Here is a 17,535-nt window from a genome sequence, read left to right on the forward strand (position 1 = left end):
ACCAGGAGAGAGAGAAACTGTACCCCAGACTGCACCATCAGAGAGAGAAACTGTACCTCATACTGCACCATCAGAGAGAGAAACTGTACCCCAGCCTGCGCCAGGAGAGAGAGAAACTGTACCCAAGACTGCACCATCAGAGAGAGAAACTGTACCCCAGACTGTACCATCAGAGAGAGAAACTGTACCCCATACTGCACCATCAGAGAGAGAAACTGTACCCCAGCCTGCGCCAGGAGAGAGAGAAACTGTACCCCAGACTGCACCATCAGAGAGAGAAACTGTACCCCAGACTGTACCAACAGAGAGAGAAACTGTACCCTAGACTGCACCATCAGAGAGAGAAACTGTACCCTAACCTGCACCAGGAGAGAGAGAAACTGTACCCCAGACTGCAACATCAGAGAGAGAAACTGTACCCCATACTGCACCATCAGAGAGAGAAACTGTAACCCAGCCTGCGCCAGGAGAGAGAGAAACTGTACCCCAGACTGCACCATCAGAGAGAGAAACTGTACCCCATACTGCACCATCAGAGAGAGAAACTGTACCCTAGACTGCACCATCAGAGAGAGAAACTGTACCCCAGCCTGCACCATCAGAGAGAGAAACTGTACCCTAACCTGCACCATCAGAGAGAGAAACTGTACCCCAGACTGTACCCCAGCCTGCACCAGGAGAGAGAAACTGAACCCCAGACTGTACCAGGAGAGAGAAACTACCCCAGCCTGCACCAGGAGAGAGAGAAACTGTACCCCAGCCTGCACCGGGAGAGAGAGAAACTGTACCCCAGACTGCACCATCAGAGAGAGAAACTGTACCCCAGACTGTACCAACAGAGAGAGAAACTGTACCCCAGACTGTACCCTAACCTGCACCAGCAGAGAGAGAAACTGTACCCCAGACTGCACCAGCAGAGAGAGACACTTTACCCCTGACTGTACCCTAACCTGCACCAGCAGAGAGAGAAACTGTACCCCAGCCTGCACCAGGATAGAGAGAAACTGTACCCCAGACTGCACCATCAGAGAGAGAAACTGTACCCTAGACTGTACCAACAGAGAGAGAAACTGTACCCTAGACTGCACCATCAGAGAGAGAAACTGTACCCTAACCTGCACCAGGAGAGAGAGAAACTGTACCCCAGACTGCAACATCAGAGAGAGAAACTGTACCCCATACTGCACCATCAGAGAGAGAAACTGTACCCTAGACTGCACCATCAGAGAGAGAAACTGTACCCCAGACTGCACCAGCAGAGAGAGAAACTGTACCCCAGACTGCACCAGGAGAGAGAGAAACTGTACCCTAGACTGCACCATCAGAGAGAGAAACTGTACCCCAGACTGTACCCCAGCCTGCACCAGGAGAGAGAAACTGAACCCCAGACTGTACCAGGAGAGAGAAACTACCCCAGCCTGCACCAGGAGAGAGAGAAACTGTACCCCAGCCTGCACCGGGAGAGAGAGAAACTGTATCCCAGCCTGCACCAGGAGAGAGAGAAACTGTATCCCAGACTGTACCAGCAGAGAGCGAAACTGTACCCCAGACTGCACCATCAGAGAGAGAAAATGTACCCCAGCCTGCACCATCAGAGAGAGAAACTGTACCCCAGGACACCCCTACTCTTACTGACAGTGTCCTGGGATCTGGACTGACCGGTCAGGACACCCCTAATCTTCCTGACAGTGTCCTGGGATCTGGTCTGACCAGTCAGGACACCCCTACTCTTAATGACAGTGTCCTGGGATCTGGACTGACCGGTCAGGACACCCCTACTCTTACTGACAGTGTCCTGGGATCTGTACTGACCAGTCAGGACACCCCTACTCTTACAGACAGTGTCCTGGGATCTGTACTGACCAGCAGTCAGGACACCCCTACTCTTACTGACAGTGTCCCGGGATCTGTACTGACCAGCAGTCAGGACACCCCTACTCTTACTGACAGTGACCTGGGATCTGTACTGACCAGTCAGGACACCCCTACTCTTACTGACAGTGTCCTGGGATCTGTACTGACCAGTCAGGACACCCCTACTCTTACTGACAGTGTCCTGGGATCTGGACTGACCGGTCAGGACACCCCTACTCTTACTGACAGTGTCCTGGGATCTGGACTGACCGGTCAGGACACCCCTACTCTTACTGACAGTGTCCTGGGATCTGGACTGACGGGCAGTCACTCCTCAGGAACCCACAGCAGGAGCTGGGGCAGTTTGTATTAGACTCTCGGCACTAACTGTCAAACATTTTCCAGTAAAATCCTTGAAGTGAGGAACCACAAGAGTTGCCAGTTTTAAAAGGCTGAAATTCCGACACACTGCTCACCTGCTGTGTGGGCAGTGTGTCAGAGCCACTGCAGCACGGCGGCACAAGGGTCCTGGGCTGCTGTCTGTGTGGAGTCTGCATGTTCTCCCTGGGTTCATGTGGGATTCCTCCCAGTGCTCCGGTTTCGCTCCACAAGCCAAACAAAAGCAGGTGGGAAAACTGGCCCTGGTGTGTGTGGTTGTGTAAGTTGAACTGTCCCTAGTGTGAGTGTGCGTGTGTCTGTGTCTCTGTCCTGTATGTCCTGTGATGGACAAGGCATCCAGTCAGTCAGTGTGTCTGTATGAACCCCTCTCAGTGCAGTGTTAATGTACTGGAGTGTCCAGTCAGTCAGTGTGTCTGTATGAACCCCTCTCTCTCAGTGCAGTGTTAATGTACTGGAGTGTCCAGTCAGTCAGTGTGTCTGTATGAACCCCTCTCTCTCAGTGCAGTGTTAATGTACTGGAGTGTCCAGTCAGTCAGTGTGTCTGTATGAACCCCTCTCTCTCAGTGCAGTGTTAATGTACTGGAGTGTCCAGTCAGTGTGTCTGTATGAACCCCTCTCTCTCAGTGCAGTGTTAATGTACTGGAGTGTCCAGTCAGTCAGTGTGTCTGTATGAACCCCTCTCTCTCAGTGCAGTGTTAATGTACTGGAGTGTCCAGTCAGTCAGTATTTGAAGAGCTGTAGATAAGGAGTGAACAGTGCTGTGATGGAATGACCACACTAATCTATATGAAATCAGCCTCTCTGAGACAGAGTCCCAGTACAGAGGTGGAATACAGAGGAGTCAAGGGTCTCAGGCTTGTTTTTTTTTAAAAGGCAGTTTTTATTCATATACAGAAAAAAGGCTTCATTCTTGCCCTGGAATATCTCCCCTATACATTACACCCCATAGCCTGTTTCTCCAGTCAAACCCTGGAACCAGTAACAAACATTGTACTGTACAAAGGCCAGCTGGTCCGGCGGTCAAGGTGCTGACCCTGTTGTACCGGGAGGACAGCTGGTCCAGCGGTCAAGGTGCCTCACTATACCAGGAAGTTTCTAGCACTGGTTCACTCAGTCTTCCCTTGACCAGTACCAGGGATGACCCACACTGTACAGAAACTAATCAATAAGAGGACTTTATCAGAACAAGACTGTGTGGAAATCCAGGAGGAGCTGTGGAATTTCAGGACAGGAAAAGAGTCTGTCTGTTCTGTTTGTCCTGCTGTCTGTTTGTAGGTCACAACACCATCCCTCCACCCATAATCTCCATCCGCTGTAAGAGAGACAAATTTACATTATTACACACCTGTACAGACTCTTACTGGACACTCTGTATATATACACACACCCTCACCTGTACAGACTGGACACACTGTATACACACACACACACACCTGTACAGACTCTTACTGGACACTCTGTATATATACACACACCCTCACCTGTACAGACTGGACACACTGTATACACACACCCTCACCTGTACAGACTCTTACTGGACACTCTGTATATATACACACACCCTCACCTGTACAGACTGGACACACTGTATACACACACACACACCTGTACAGACCCTTACTGGACACACAGTATACACACACACCTGTACAGACTCTTACTGGACACACTGTATACACACACACACACACACCTGTACAGACTGGACACACTGTATACACACACACACCTGTACAGACTCTTACTGGACACACTGTATACACACACACACCCCTGTACAGACTCTTACTGGACACTCTGTATATATACACACACCCCCCTGTACAGACTCTTACTGGACACACTGTATACACACACACACCCCTGTACAGATTCTTACCTGAGGCGGTTCGATGAACGCCAGCCAATCGGACGAGTGGGTGGGAAGAAGCCCCATTGATTGACACTTGTAGACAGCCAATGCCAGGCCCAGGAGGTTACCAATGAGATAGACCAGCCCCTGCAGCCACTGCTGACTGGAGCTCTCTAACAGCTTGAAGGCTACAAGGAAGACAGAGACAGACAGGTAGAGAGAGAGACAGACAGCTAGACTGCGAGACTGAGTGTGCAGTTCTACATCTGGCTGGGAATGTATGTATACGTGTGGGTGTGTGTCTGGATGTGTGTAGGTGTGTGTGGCTCGTAGTGTGTGTATACGTGTAGGTGTGTGTGTTTGTTTGTGGCCAGGTGTGTAGATGTGTGTGGCTGGGTGTTTGTGCGGCAGGGAGTGTGGTTATGGTTGGGTGTGTAGGTGTGTGCGTGTATGTATTGCTGAGTGCGTGTTTGTTTGTGGCCAGGTGTGTGTAGGTCTGTGTGTGTGTATGTATTGCAGAGTGTCTGTGACTGGGAGTGCGTGTTTGTGGCCAGGTGTGTAGATGTGTGTGCCTGGTGGTGCAGGAGTGTGTGCTGGGTGTGTGTAGGGTCTCGGTAGTGTCCACACTCACTGGCTGACATGGACATGAGGGCCTGGATGGGTCTCCAAGCCATCATGCAGACCATCATGATGGGGAAGATGGAGATGGTGTTTCCAGACATGTACATGATGAAGAGGTTCATGGGAATCTGCTTCAGAGGACCCAGAGCCACATCCCAACACCTCTGAGAGAGACAGAGAGAGAGGTTAGTACCTCTACACTCCAGTACATGAACACTGCACTGAGAGAGAGGGGTTCATACAGACACACTGACTGACTGGACACTCCAGTACATTAACACTGCACTGAGAGAGAGGGGTTCATACAGACACACTGACTGACTGGACACTCCAGTACATTAACACTGCACTGAGAGAGAGGGGTTCATACAGACACACTGACTGACTGGACACTCCAGTACATGAACACTGCACTGAGAGAGAGGGGTTCATACAGACACACTGACTGGACACTCCAGTACATGAACACTGCACTGAGAGAGAGGGGTTCATACAGACACACTGACTGACTGGACACTCCAGTACATGAACACTGCACTGAGAGAGAGGGGTTCATACAGACACACTGACTGACTGGACACTCCAGTACATGAACACTGCACTGAGAGAGAGGGGTTCATACAGACACACTGACTGACTGGACACTCCAGTACATTAACACTGCACTGAGAGAGAGGGGTTCATACAGACACACTGACTGACTGGACACTCCAGTACATTAACACTGCACTGAGAGAGAGGGGTTCATACAGACACACTGACTGACTGGACACTCCAGTACATTAACACTGCACTGAGAGAGAGGGGTTCATACAGACACACTGACTGACTGGACACTCCAGTACATTAACACTGCACTGAGAGAGAGGGGTTCATACAGACACACTGACTGGACACTCCAGTACATTAACACTGCACTGAGAGAGAGGGGTTCATACAGACACACTGACTGACTGGACACTCCAGTACATTAACACTGCACTAAGAGAGAGGGGTTCATACAGACACACTGACTGGACACTCCAGTACATTAACACTGCACTGAGAGAGAGGGGTTCATACAGACACACTGACTGACTGGACACTCCAGTACATTAACACTGCACTGAGAGAGAGGGGTTCATACAGACACACTGACTGACTGGACACTCCAGTACATTAACACTGCCCTGAGAGAGAGGGGTTCATACAGACACACTGACTGACTGGACACTCCAGTACATTAACACTGCACTGAGAGAGAGGGGTTCATACAGACACACTGACTGACTGGACACTCCAGTACATTAACACTGCCCTGAGAGAGAGGGGTTCATACAGACACACTGACTGACTGGACACTCCAGTACATTAACACTGCACTGAGAGAGAGGGGTTCATACAGACACACTGACTGACTGGACACTCCAGTACATTAACACTGCACTGAGAGAGAGGGGTTCATACAGACACACTGACTGACTGGACACTCCAGTACATTAACACTGCACTGAGAGAGAGGGGTTCATACAGACACAGTGACTGGACACTCCAGTACATTAACACTGCACTGAGAGAGAGGGGTTCATACAGACACACTGACTGACTGGACACTCCAGTACATTAACACTGCACTGAGAGAGAGGGGTTCATACAGACACACTGACTGGACACTCCAGTACATTAACACTGCACTGAGAGAGAGGGGTTCATACAGACACACTGACTGGACACTCCAGTACATTAACACTGCACTGAGAGAGAGGGGTTCATACAGACACACTGACTGACTGGACACTCCAGTACATTAACACTGCACTGAGAGAGAGGGGTTCATACAGACACACTGACTGGACACTCCAGTACATTAACACTGCACTGAGAGAGAGGGGTTCATACAGACACACTGACTGGACACTCCAGTACATTAACACTGCACTGAGAGAGAGGGGTTCATACAGACACACTGACTGACTGGACACTCCAGTACATTAACACTGCACTGAGAGAGAGGGGTTCATACAGACACACTGACTGACTGGACACTCCAGTACATTAACACTGCACTGAGAGAGAGGGGTTCATACAGACACACTGACTGGACACTCCAGTACATTAACACTGCACTGAGAGAGAGGGGTTCATACAGACACACTGACTGACTGGACACTCCAGTACATTAACACTGCACTGAGAGAGAGGGGTTCATACAGACACACTGACTGGACACTCCAGTACATTAACACTGCACTGAGAGAGAGGGGTTCATACAGACACACTGACTGACTGGACACTCCAGTACATTAACACTGCACTGAGAGAGAGGGGTTCATACAGACACACTGACTGACTGGACACTCCAGTACATTAACACTGCACTGAGAGAGAGGGGTTCATACAGACACACTGACTGGACACTCCAGTACATTAACACTGCACTGAGAGAGAGGGGTTCATACAGACACACTGACTGACTGGACACTCCAGTACATTAACACTGCACTGAGAGAGAGGGGTTCATACAGACACACTGACTGACTGGACACTCCAGTACATTAACACTGCACTGAGAGAGAGGGGTTCATACAGACACACTGACTGACTGGACACTTCAGTACATTAACACTGCACTGAGAGAGAGGGGTTCATACAGACACACTGACTGACTGGACACTCCAGTACATTAACACTGCACTGAGAGAGAGGGGTTCATACAGACACACTGACTGGACACTCCAGTACATTAACACTGCACTGAGAGAGAGGGGTTCATACAGACACACTGACTGGACACTCCAGTACATTAACACTGCACTGAGAGAGAGGGGTTCATACAGACACACTGACTGGACACTCCAGTACATTAACACTGCACTGAGAGAGAGGGGTTCATACAGACACACTGACTGACTGGACACTCCAGTACATGAACACTGCACTGAGAGAGAGGGGTTCATACAGACACACTGACTGGACACTCCAGTACATTAACACTGCACTGAGAGAGAGGGGTTCATACAGACACACTGACTGACTGGACACTCCAGTACATTAACACTGCACTGAGAGAGAGGGGTTCATACTGACACACTGACTGACTGGACACTCCAGTACATTAACACTGCACTGAGAGAGAGGGGTTCATACAGACACACTGACTGGACACTCCAGTACATTAACACTGCACTGAGAGAGAGGGGTTCATACAGACACACTGACTGACTGGACACTCCAGTACATTAACACTGCACTGAGAGAGAGGGGTTCATACAGACACACTGACTGACTGGACACTCCAGTACATTAACACTGCACTGAGAGAGAGGGGTTCATACAGACACACTGACTGACTGGACACTCCAGTACATTAACACTGCACTGAGAGAGAGGGGTTCATACAGACACACTGACTGACTGGACACTCCAGTACATTAACACTGCACTGAGAGAGAGGGGTTCATACAGACACACTGACTAACTGGACACTCCAGTACATTAACACTGCACTGAGAGAGAGGGGTTCATACAGACACACTGACTGACTGGACACTACAGCACATTAACACTGCACTGAGAGAGAGGGGTTCATACAGACACACTGACTGACTGGACACTCCAGTACATTAACACTGCACTGAGAGAGAGGGGTTCATACAGACACACTGACTGGACACTCCAGTACATTAACACTGCACTGAGAGAGAGGGGTTCATACAGACACACTGACTGGACACTCCAGTACATTAACACTGCACTGAGAGAGAGGGGTTCATACAGACACACTGACTGGACACTCCAGTACATGAACACTGCTCTGAGACAAGTCACCTTTTCCACGAGGTTCCTGTCGGTCTCCTGCACGCTGGTGTCTGGGACGGGCTTGTCCGAGTATCCTATTGGATAGAGCGCGTCGCCTTGATTACTCTGTCTGTCCCCACGGCCCCTGCAACACCAACAACCGTGCAGACAGTCAGTCACCAAGGGCACGATGGACAGAGACAGAGGGGTCAGAGAGACAGACAGACAGGTATCAGAACTCCAGTGTACCTTGTGTTGCCCAGACTCAGGGGGAGAGAGAGACAGACAGGTATCAGTGTATCAGTACTCCAGTGTACCTTGTGTTGCCCAGACTCAGGGGGAGAGAGAGACAGACAGGTATCAGTGTATCAGTACTCCAGTGTACCTTGTGTTGCCCAGACTCAGGGGAAGAGAGAGAGACAGACAGGTATCAGTGTATCAGTACTCCAGTGTACCTTGTGTTGCCCAGACTCAGGGGAAGAGAGAGAGAGAGAGACAGGTATCAGTGTATCAGTACTCCAGTGTACCTTGTGTTGCCCAGACTCAGGGGGAGAGAGAGACAGACAGGTATCAGTGTATCAGTACTCCAGTGTACCTTGTGTTGCCCAGACTCAGGGGGAGAGAGAGAGACAGACAGGTATCAGTGTATCAGTACTCCAGTGTACCTTGTGTTGCCCAGACTCAGGGGAAGAGAGAGAGACAGACAGGTATCAGTGTATCAGTACTCCAGTGTACCTTGTGTTGCCCAGACTCAGGGGAAGAGAGAGAGACAGACAGGTATCAGTGTATCAGTACTCCAGTGTACCTTGTGTTGCCCAGACTCAGGGGAAGAGAGAGAGACAGACAGGTATCAGTGTATCAGTACTCCAGTGTACCTTGTGTTGCCCAGACTCAGGGGAAGAGAGAGAGACAGACAGGTATCAGTGTATCAGTACTCCAGTGTACCTTGTGTTGCCCAGACTCAGGGGGAGAGAGAGACAGACAGGTATCAGTGTATCAGTACTCCAGTGTACCTTGTGTTGCCCAGACTCAGGGGAAGAGAGAGAGACAGACAGGTATCAGTGTATCAGTACTCCAGTGTACCTTGTGTTGCCCAGACTCAGGGGGAGAGAGAGACAGACAGGTATCAGTGTATCAGTACTCCAGTGTACCTTGTGTTGCCCAGACTCAGGGGAAGAGAGAGAGACAGACAGGTATCAGTGTATCAGTACTCCAGTGTACCTTGTGTTGCCCAGACTCAGGGGGAGAGAGAGACAGACAGGTATCAGTGTATCAGTACTCCAGTGTACCTTGTGTTGCCCAGACTCAGGGGAAGAGAGAGAGACAGACAGGTATCAGTGTATCAGTACTCCAGTGTACCTTGTGTTGCCCAGACTCAGGGGGAGAGAGAGACAGACAGGTATCAGTGTATCAGAACTCCAGTGTACCTTGTGTTGCCCAGACTCAGGGGAAGAGAGAGAGAGAGAGACAGGTATCAGTGTATCAATACTCCAGTGTACCTTGTGTTGCCCAGACTCAGGGGGAGAGAGAGACAGACAGGTATCAGTGTATCAGTACTCCAGTGTACCTTGTGTTGCCCAGACTCAGGGGGAGAGAGAGAGAGAAAGAGACAGGTATCAGTACTCCAGCGTACCTTGTGTTGCCCAGACTCAGGGGAAGAGAGAGAGAGAGAGACAGGTATCAGTGTATCAATACTCCAGTGTACCTTGTGTTGCCCAGACTCAGGGGGAGAGAGAGACAGACAGGTATCAGTGTATCAGTACTCCAGTGTACCTTGTGTTGCCCAGACTCAGGGGAAGAGAGAGAGACAGACAGGTATCAGTGTATCAGTACTCCAGTGTACCTTGTGTTGCCCAGACTCAGGGGAAGAGAGAGAGAGAGAGACAGGTATCAGTGTATCAGTACTCCAGTGTACCTTGTGTTGCCCAGACTCAGGGGGAGAGAGAGACAGACAGGTATCAGTGTATCAGTACTCCAGTGTACCTTGTGTTGCCCAGACTCAGGGGGAGAGAGAGAGACAGACAGGTATCAGTGTATCAGTACTCCAGTGTACCTTGTGTTGCCCAGACTCAGGGGAAGAGAGAGAGACAGACAGGTATCAGTGTATCAGTACTCCAGTGTACCTTGTGTTGCCCAGACTCAGGGGAAGAGAGAGAGACAGACAGGTATCAGTGTATCAGTACTCCAGTGTACCTTGTGTTGCCCAGACTCAGGGGAAGAGAGAGAGACAGACAGGTATCAGTGTATCAGTACTCCAGTGTACCTTGTGTTGCCCAGACTCAGGGGAAGAGAGAGAGACAGACAGGTATCAGTGTATCAGTACTCCAGTGTACCTTGTGTTGCCCAGACTCAGGGGGAGAGAGAGACAGACAGGTATCAGTGTATCAGTACTCCAGTGTACCTTGTGTTGCCCAGACTCAGGGGAAGAGAGAGAGACAGACAGGTATCAGTGTATCAGTACTCCAGTGTACCTTGTGTTGCCCAGACTCAGGGGGAGAGAGAGACAGACAGGTATCAGTGTATCAGTACTCCAGTGTACCTTGTGTTGCCCAGACTCAGGGGAAGAGAGAGAGACAGACAGGTATCAGTGTATCAGTACTCCAGTGTACCTTGTGTTGCCCAGACTCAGGGGGAGAGAGAGACAGACAGGTATCAGTGTATCAGTACTCCAGTGTACCTTGTGTTGCCCAGACTCAGGGGAAGAGAGAGAGACAGACAGGTATCAGTGTATCAGTACTCCAGTGTACCTTGTGTTGCCCAGACTCAGGGGGAGAGAGAGACAGACAGGTATCAGTGTATCAGAACTCCAGTGTACCTTGTGTTGCCCAGACTCAGGGGAAGAGAGAGAGAGAGAGACAGGTATCAGTGTATCAATACTCCAGTGTACCTTGTGTTGCCCAGACTCAGGGGGAGAGAGAGACAGACAGGTATCAGTGTATCAGTACTCCAGTGTACCTTGTGTTGCCCAGACTCAGGGGGAGAGAGAGAGAGAAAGAGACAGGTATCAGTACTCCAGCGTACCTTGTGTTGCCCAGACTCAGGGGAAGAGAGAGAGAGAGAGACAGGTATCAGTGTATCAATACTCCAGTGTACCTTGTGTTGCCCAGACTCAGGGGGAGAGAGAGAGAGAAAGAGACAGGTATCAGTACTCCAGCGTACCTTGTGTTGCCCAGACTGAGCTCCAGAGCCCACTTCAGTCTCCTGGCTCCGCCCCCTCCCCGCATTGACATGACCCCCGCACCCATGTTTCCTGGAGATGCCATGGCAACCAGCGACCTCTGTCCAATCACCGAGCACAGGAGGCTCAGACCTGCAAAGAGGCGGGACTCAGTTAACAAAGACAGGCAACTCCTGGTTTTACTGTCCTGTCAGCCACACTCCCACTGCGCTGCAGTCCGATCCCCTCCTGGTTTTACTGTCCTGTCAGCCACACTCCCACTGCGCTGCAGTCCGATCCGCTCCTGGTTTTACTGTCCTGTGTCAGCCACACTCCCACTGCGCTGCAGTCCGATCCGCTCCTGGTTTTACTGTCCTGTCAGCCACACTCCCACTGCACTGCAGTCCGATCCGCTCCTGGTTTTACTGTCCTGTCAGCCACACTCCCACTGCGCTGCAGTCCGATCAGCTCCTGGTTTTACTGTCCTGTCAGCCACACTCCCACTGCGCTGCAGTCCGATCCGCTCCTGGTTTTACTGTCCTGTGTCAGCCACACTCCCACTGCGCTGCAGTCCGATCCGCTCCTGGTTTTACTGTCCTGTGTCAGCCACACTCCCACTGCGCTGCAGTCCGATCCCCTCCTGGTTTTACTGTCCTGTCAGCCACACTCCCACTGCACGGCAGTCCGATCCGCTCCTGGTTTTACTGTCCTGTGTCAGCCACACTCCCACTGCACGGCAGTCCGATCCGCTCCTGGTTTTACTGTCCTGTCAGCCACACTCCCACTGCGCTGCAGTCCGATCCGCTCCTGGTTTTACTGTCCTGTGTCAGCCACACTCCCACTGCGCTGCAGTCCGATCCGCTCCTGGTTTTACTGTCCTGTCAGCCACACTCCCACTGCACTGCAGTCCGATCCCCTCCTGGTTTTACTGTCCTGTGTCAGCCACACTCCCACTGCGCTGCAGTCCGATCCGCTCCTGGTTTTACTGTCCTGTGTCAGCCACACTCCCACTGCGCTGCAGTCCGATCCGCTCCTGGTTTTTCTGTCCTGTGTCAGCCACACTCCCACTGCGCTGCAGTCCGATCCGCTCCTGGTTTTTCTGTCCTGTCAGCCACACTCCCACTGCGCTGCAGTCCGATCCCCTCCTGGTTTTACTGTCCTGTCAGTCACACTCCCACTGCGCTGCAGTCCGATCCCCTCCTGGTTTTACTGTCCTGTCAGCCACACTCCCACTGCGCTGCAGTCCGATCCCCTCCTGGTTTTACTGTCCTGTCAGCCACACTCCCACTGCGCTGCAGTCCGATCCGCTCCTGGTTTTACTGTCCTGTCAGCCACACTCCCACTGCGCTGCAGTCCGATCCGCTCCTGGTTTTACTGTCCTGTGTCAGCCACACTCCCACTGCGCTGCAGTCCGATCCGCTCCTGGTTTTACTGTCCTGTGTCAGCCACACTCCCACTGCGCTGCAGTCCGATCCGCTCCTGGTTTTTCTGTCCTGTGTCAGCCACACTCCCACTGCGCTGCAGTCCGATCCGCTCCTGGTTTTACTGTCCTGTGTCAGCCACACTCCCACTGCGTTGCAGTCCGATCCGCTCCTGGTTTTACTGTCCTGTGTCAGCCACACTCCCACTGCGCTGCAGTCCGATCCGCTCCTGGTTTTACTGTCCTGTGTCAGCCACACTCCCACTGCGCTGCAGTCCGATCCGCTCCTGGTTTTACTGTCCTGTCAGCCACACTCCCACTGCGCTGCAGTCCGATCCGCTCCTGGTTTTACTGTCCTGTGTCAGCCACACTCCCACTGCGCTGCAGTCCGATCCGCTCCTGGTTTTTCTGTCCTGTGTCAGCCACACTCCCACTGCGCTGCAGTCCGATCCGCTCCTGGTTTTTCTGTCCTGTCAGCCACACTCCCACTGCGCTGCAGTCCGATCCGCTCCTGGTTTTTCTGTCCTGTCAGCCACACTCCCACTGCGCTGCAGTCCGATCCCCTCCTGGTTTTACTGTCCTGTCAGCCACACTCCCACTGCGCTGCAGTCCGATCCGCTCCTGGTTTTACTGTCCTGTCAGCCACACTCCCACTGCGCTGCAGTCCGATCCGCTCCTGGTTTTACTGTCCTGTGTCAGCCACACTCCCACTGCGCTGCAGTCCGATCCGCTCCTGGTTTTACTGTCCTGTCAGCCACACTCCCACTGCGCTGCAGTCCGATCCGCTCCTGGTTTTACTGTCCTGTGTCAGCCACACTCCCACTGCGCTGCAGTCCGATCCGCTCCTGGTTTTACTGTCCTGTGTCAGCCACACTCCCACTGCGCTGCAGTCCGATCCGCTCCTGGTTTTTCTGTCCTGTGTCAGCCACACTCCCACTGCGCTGCAGTCCGATCCGCTCCTGGTTTTACTGTCCTGTCAGCCACACTCCCACTGCGCTGCAGTCCGATCCGCTCCTGGTTTTACTGTCCTGTCAGCCACACTCCCACTGCGCTGCAGTCCGATCCGCTCCTGGTTTTACTGTCCTGTGTCAGCCACACTCCCACTGCGCTGCAGTCCGATCCGCTCCTGGTTTTACTGTCCTGTCAGCCACACTCCCACTGCGCTGCAGTCCGATCCGCTCCTGGTTTTACTGTCCTGTGTCAGCCACACTCCCACTGCGCTGCAGTCCGATCCGCTCCTGGTTTTACTGTCCTGTCAGCCACACTCCCACTGCACTGCAGTCCGATCCGCTCCTGGTTTTACTGTCCTGTCAGCCACACTCCCACTGCACTGCAGTCCGATCCGCTCCTGGTTTTACTGTCCTGTGTCAGCCACACTCCCACTGCGCTGCAGTCCGATCCGCTCCTGGTTTTACTGTCCTGTGTCAGCCACACTCCCACTGCACGGCAGTCCGATCCGCTCCTGGTTTTACTGTCCTGTCAGCCACACTCCCACTGCGCTGCAGTCCGATCCGCTCCTGGTTTTACTGTCCTGTGTCAGCCACACTCCCACTGCGCTGCAGTCCGATCTGCTCCTGGTTTTACTGTCCTGTGTCAGCCACACTCCCACTGCGCTGCAGTCCGATCCGCTCCTGGTTTTTCTGTCCTGTGTCAGCCACACTCCCACTGCGCTGCAGTCCGATCCGCTCCTGGTTTTACTGTCCTGTCAGCCACACTCCCACTGCGCTGCAGTCCGATCCGCTCCTGGTTTTACTGTCCTGTGTCAGCCACACTCCCACTGCGCTGCAGTCCGATCCGCTCCTGGTTTTACTGTCCTGTGTCAGCCACACTCCCACTGCGCTGCAGTCCGATCCGCTCCTGGTTTTTCTGTCCTGTGTCAGCCACACTCCCACTGCGCTGCAGTCCGATCCGCTCCTGGTTTTACTGTCCTGTCAGCCACACTCCCACTGCGCTGCAGTCCGATCCGCTCCTGGTTTTACTGTCCTGTCAGCCACACTCCCACTGCGCTGCAGTCCGATCCGCTCCTGGTTTTACTGTCCTGTGTCAGCCACACTCCCACTGCGCTGCAGTCCGATCCGCTCCTGGTTTTACTGTCCTGTCAGCCACACTCCCACTGCACTGCAGTCCGATCCGCTCCTGGTTTTACTGTCCTGTGTCAGCCACACTCCCACTGCGCTGCAGTCCGATCCGCTCCTGGTTTTTCTGTCCTGTCAGCCACACTCCCACTGCACTGCAGTCCGATCCGCTCCTGGTTTTACTGTCCTGTGTCAGCCACACTCCCACTGCGCTGCAGTCCGATCCGCTCCTGGTTTTTCTGTCCTGTGTCAGCCACACTCCCACTGCGCTGCAGTCCGATCCGCTCCTGGTTTTTCTGTCCTGTCAGCCACACTCCCACTGCACTGCAGTCCGATCCGCTCCTGGTTTTACTGTCCTGTGTCAGCCACACTCCCACTGCGCTGCAGTCCGATCCGCTCCTGGTTTTTCTGTCCTGTGTCAGCCACACTCCCACTGCGCTGCAGTCCGATCCGCTCCTGGTTTTACTGTCCTGTCAGCCACACTCCCACTGCGCTGCAGTCCGATCCGCTCCTGGTTTTACTGTCCTGTGTCAGCCACACTCCCACTGCGCTGCAGTCCGATCCGCTCCTGGTTTTACTGTCCTGTGTCAGCCACACTCCCACTGCGCTGCAGTCCGATCCGCTCCTGGTTTTTCTGTCCTGTCAGCCACACTCCGCACATGAGTCCGAGAGCAGGTCACGAAGCCAGACCCCCGGGGCAGAAGCAGACGGTGTCGCGGGAACTGTACCGAGTGCGTCGCACAGCAGCCCGAATCTAACCCGAGCTGTGCCGAAAATACAGAGAAGCGTGAGTCTAGAGGCCACCCCTGCACAGCACCTGCAGAGATGGAGGACTGGATTACGTGAAGACGTACGTCTCACTGACTTGTGACAACCGATGACAAAAATAGCCGCCAGCGGCGTTTCTACGTGTTTTAAACGAACGAGACGGACCAGTTCCTTACCACACCCCGCCGCGCCTTCGCCTGTCTCCCGAACGACACGGATAAGCAACAAACCGCGGAGAAAGGGACAAGGTTACCTCGCACGACGACAAGAAAACCCAACGTCTCAACCTCCCGACTCGCCTTTCCGCCGCTTTGTCGTCGACCTGGGAAGACGACTCACTCTTCGTCTGCGCATGTGCAGATTCCGACCCCCATGACGGACATATAGAGCTTGCGAGGGCGTTGGCGCAGACATTAGACGTCATCACGGAGGCCATTTGAGTGAGGGGAAAATAGCTGTTCGGGTGTATATCTCCGCCTCCTTACCCGTCAGTCTCCCCGAATCTCAAAAGTTCATCTTCAACGTGCTGAGAACTCCGTGCCTTTCAAAGGATATACGCCATCACTACTATTTTCTCTCAGTTTCTGATTTTTGTAATCAACGTATTTTTGAAATCCCTTTAAAAATCCGATTTGATTTAATGAATGCAGAAGGTAGCCATCAGCAACAGGCAAAGTTCTATGCCCATATTTCATTTATTGATTTTAGCTCGGCATTTAATACGATCCAGTACGATCCAGACCCATGTACTGTTGGAGTCTGGGTTGGGATGTTAACAGGAGGCCTATCAAGTGGATTAAGAATTGTCCAACAGATTACCCACAGCGGGTTCTTATGAACAACAAACTGTTTTCAAATGAAATCGTTTTAAATACTGTTCTATCGCCTTTCCCATTTCCCGTCTGTGCGAACGAGATGAAAACGCAGGGAACGTCTGTTAGTCTATTAAAGCACACTGGTGACGTGGCCCCAGCGGGACTGTTGACCGAGGATGATGCGGAACGACTTTGAAGAGAAAGGGGGTGTCAGTCGAGCATCCTCCATATTAATGCTGAGAACTGGCTGCCCGTGACGGTCATTCGTCAGATTCCCTTGCCCTCTCCCTTACTGACCAGCCTGGGGAGGCTATCCAGGGTTTCAGATACCTAGGACCAGTAACATTAACATTTCAACTTGGCAGAGAGCACCTGCTGCATTTTTAAGGCTAGTTAGCATGTATTTGTGCTCAGGAAGCTGAAAGAATTTAAGGTGAGTCAAAGCATTCTGGAGAGGTTTGACTGTCAGCAGAGGGCGTCCTTACTACTGGTATCGCGCTGTGCTGGGGCAGCCTGAGCCTGAAGTGTAAGGGCCCATTGGCCAGAAGGGTTAATTCTGCGAGAAAGATAATTGCTCGACCACGGATACGACTTAAAAGAGCTGGATTGTGCTGCAGATCAAAGGAAAGCTCCGCTTATCCTCGACATCCCCTCCTGCTGTCTGCTTTCCCATTTCCGGCTGATACTGTACCTGCGGGGAGGCGTGGGCAAGAAAATACCAACAGAAACCCCCTGTTCCCTGTGCAATCGGTATATTAATCCAGCTGAGAGCCTGGTCCCCGTACAGAGCTATCGGA

The 17,535-nt window shown here is 52.4% G+C and overlaps 1 protein-coding gene across 3 annotated transcripts; it reads right to left on the minus strand.

Annotated features, from left to right (window-relative positions):
* Positions 1 to 3,112: 3,112 nt before the first annotated feature.
* Positions 3,113 to 16,312, minus strand: emc4 (ER membrane protein complex subunit 4). 3 transcript variants are annotated; one of them, XM_088915971.1, is made up of 7 exons: positions 16,177 to 16,247; positions 15,884 to 15,972; positions 11,663 to 11,813; positions 8,534 to 8,648; positions 4,737 to 4,890; positions 4,133 to 4,293; positions 3,113 to 3,565 (listed from the first exon to the last, which is right to left on the minus strand). In XM_088915971.1, exons 3-7 carry the CDS (start codon positions 11,764 to 11,766, stop codon positions 3,530 to 3,532), a joined length of 570 nt encoding a protein of 189 aa, XP_088772097.1. In that variant the 5' UTR covers positions 11,767 to 11,813; positions 15,884 to 15,972; positions 16,177 to 16,247; the 3' UTR covers positions 3,113 to 3,529. The 3 variants fall into 3 exon arrangements, with proteins under 3 accessions (XP_088772097.1, XP_088772095.1, XP_088772096.1); XM_088915969.1 differs by lacking the exon at positions 15,884 to 15,972 and having other exon boundaries at positions 16,177 to 16,312; XM_088915970.1 differs by lacking the exon at positions 15,884 to 15,972 and having other exon boundaries at positions 16,100 to 16,250.
* Between the last annotated feature and the right edge of the window lie 1,223 nt (positions 16,313 to 17,535).

The sequence above is a fragment of the Atractosteus spatula genome, chromosome 5, assembly GCF_055471065.1.
Source record: "Atractosteus spatula isolate fAtrSpa1 chromosome 5, fAtrSpa1.hap1, whole genome shotgun sequence".
Lineage (NCBI taxonomy): Eukaryota > Metazoa > Chordata > Actinopteri > Semionotiformes > Lepisosteidae > Atractosteus > Atractosteus spatula.

Bases quoted from the DNA above. Each gene is read 5' to 3' on its own strand.
- emc4 (XM_088915969.1), bottom strand. From the start codon at position 11,766: ATGGCATCTCCAGGAAACATGGGTGCGGGGGTCATGTCAATGCGGGGA. The intron at 8,649-11,662 runs GTACGCTGGAGT...TTGGTGTTGCAG, and splicing joins CTCAGTCTGGGCAACACAAG to GGGCCGTGGGGACAGACAGA. The intron at 4,891-8,533 runs GTGACTTGTCTC...TGTCTCTCTCAG, and splicing joins ACAGGAACCTCGTGGAAAAG to AGGTGTTGGGATGTGGCTCT.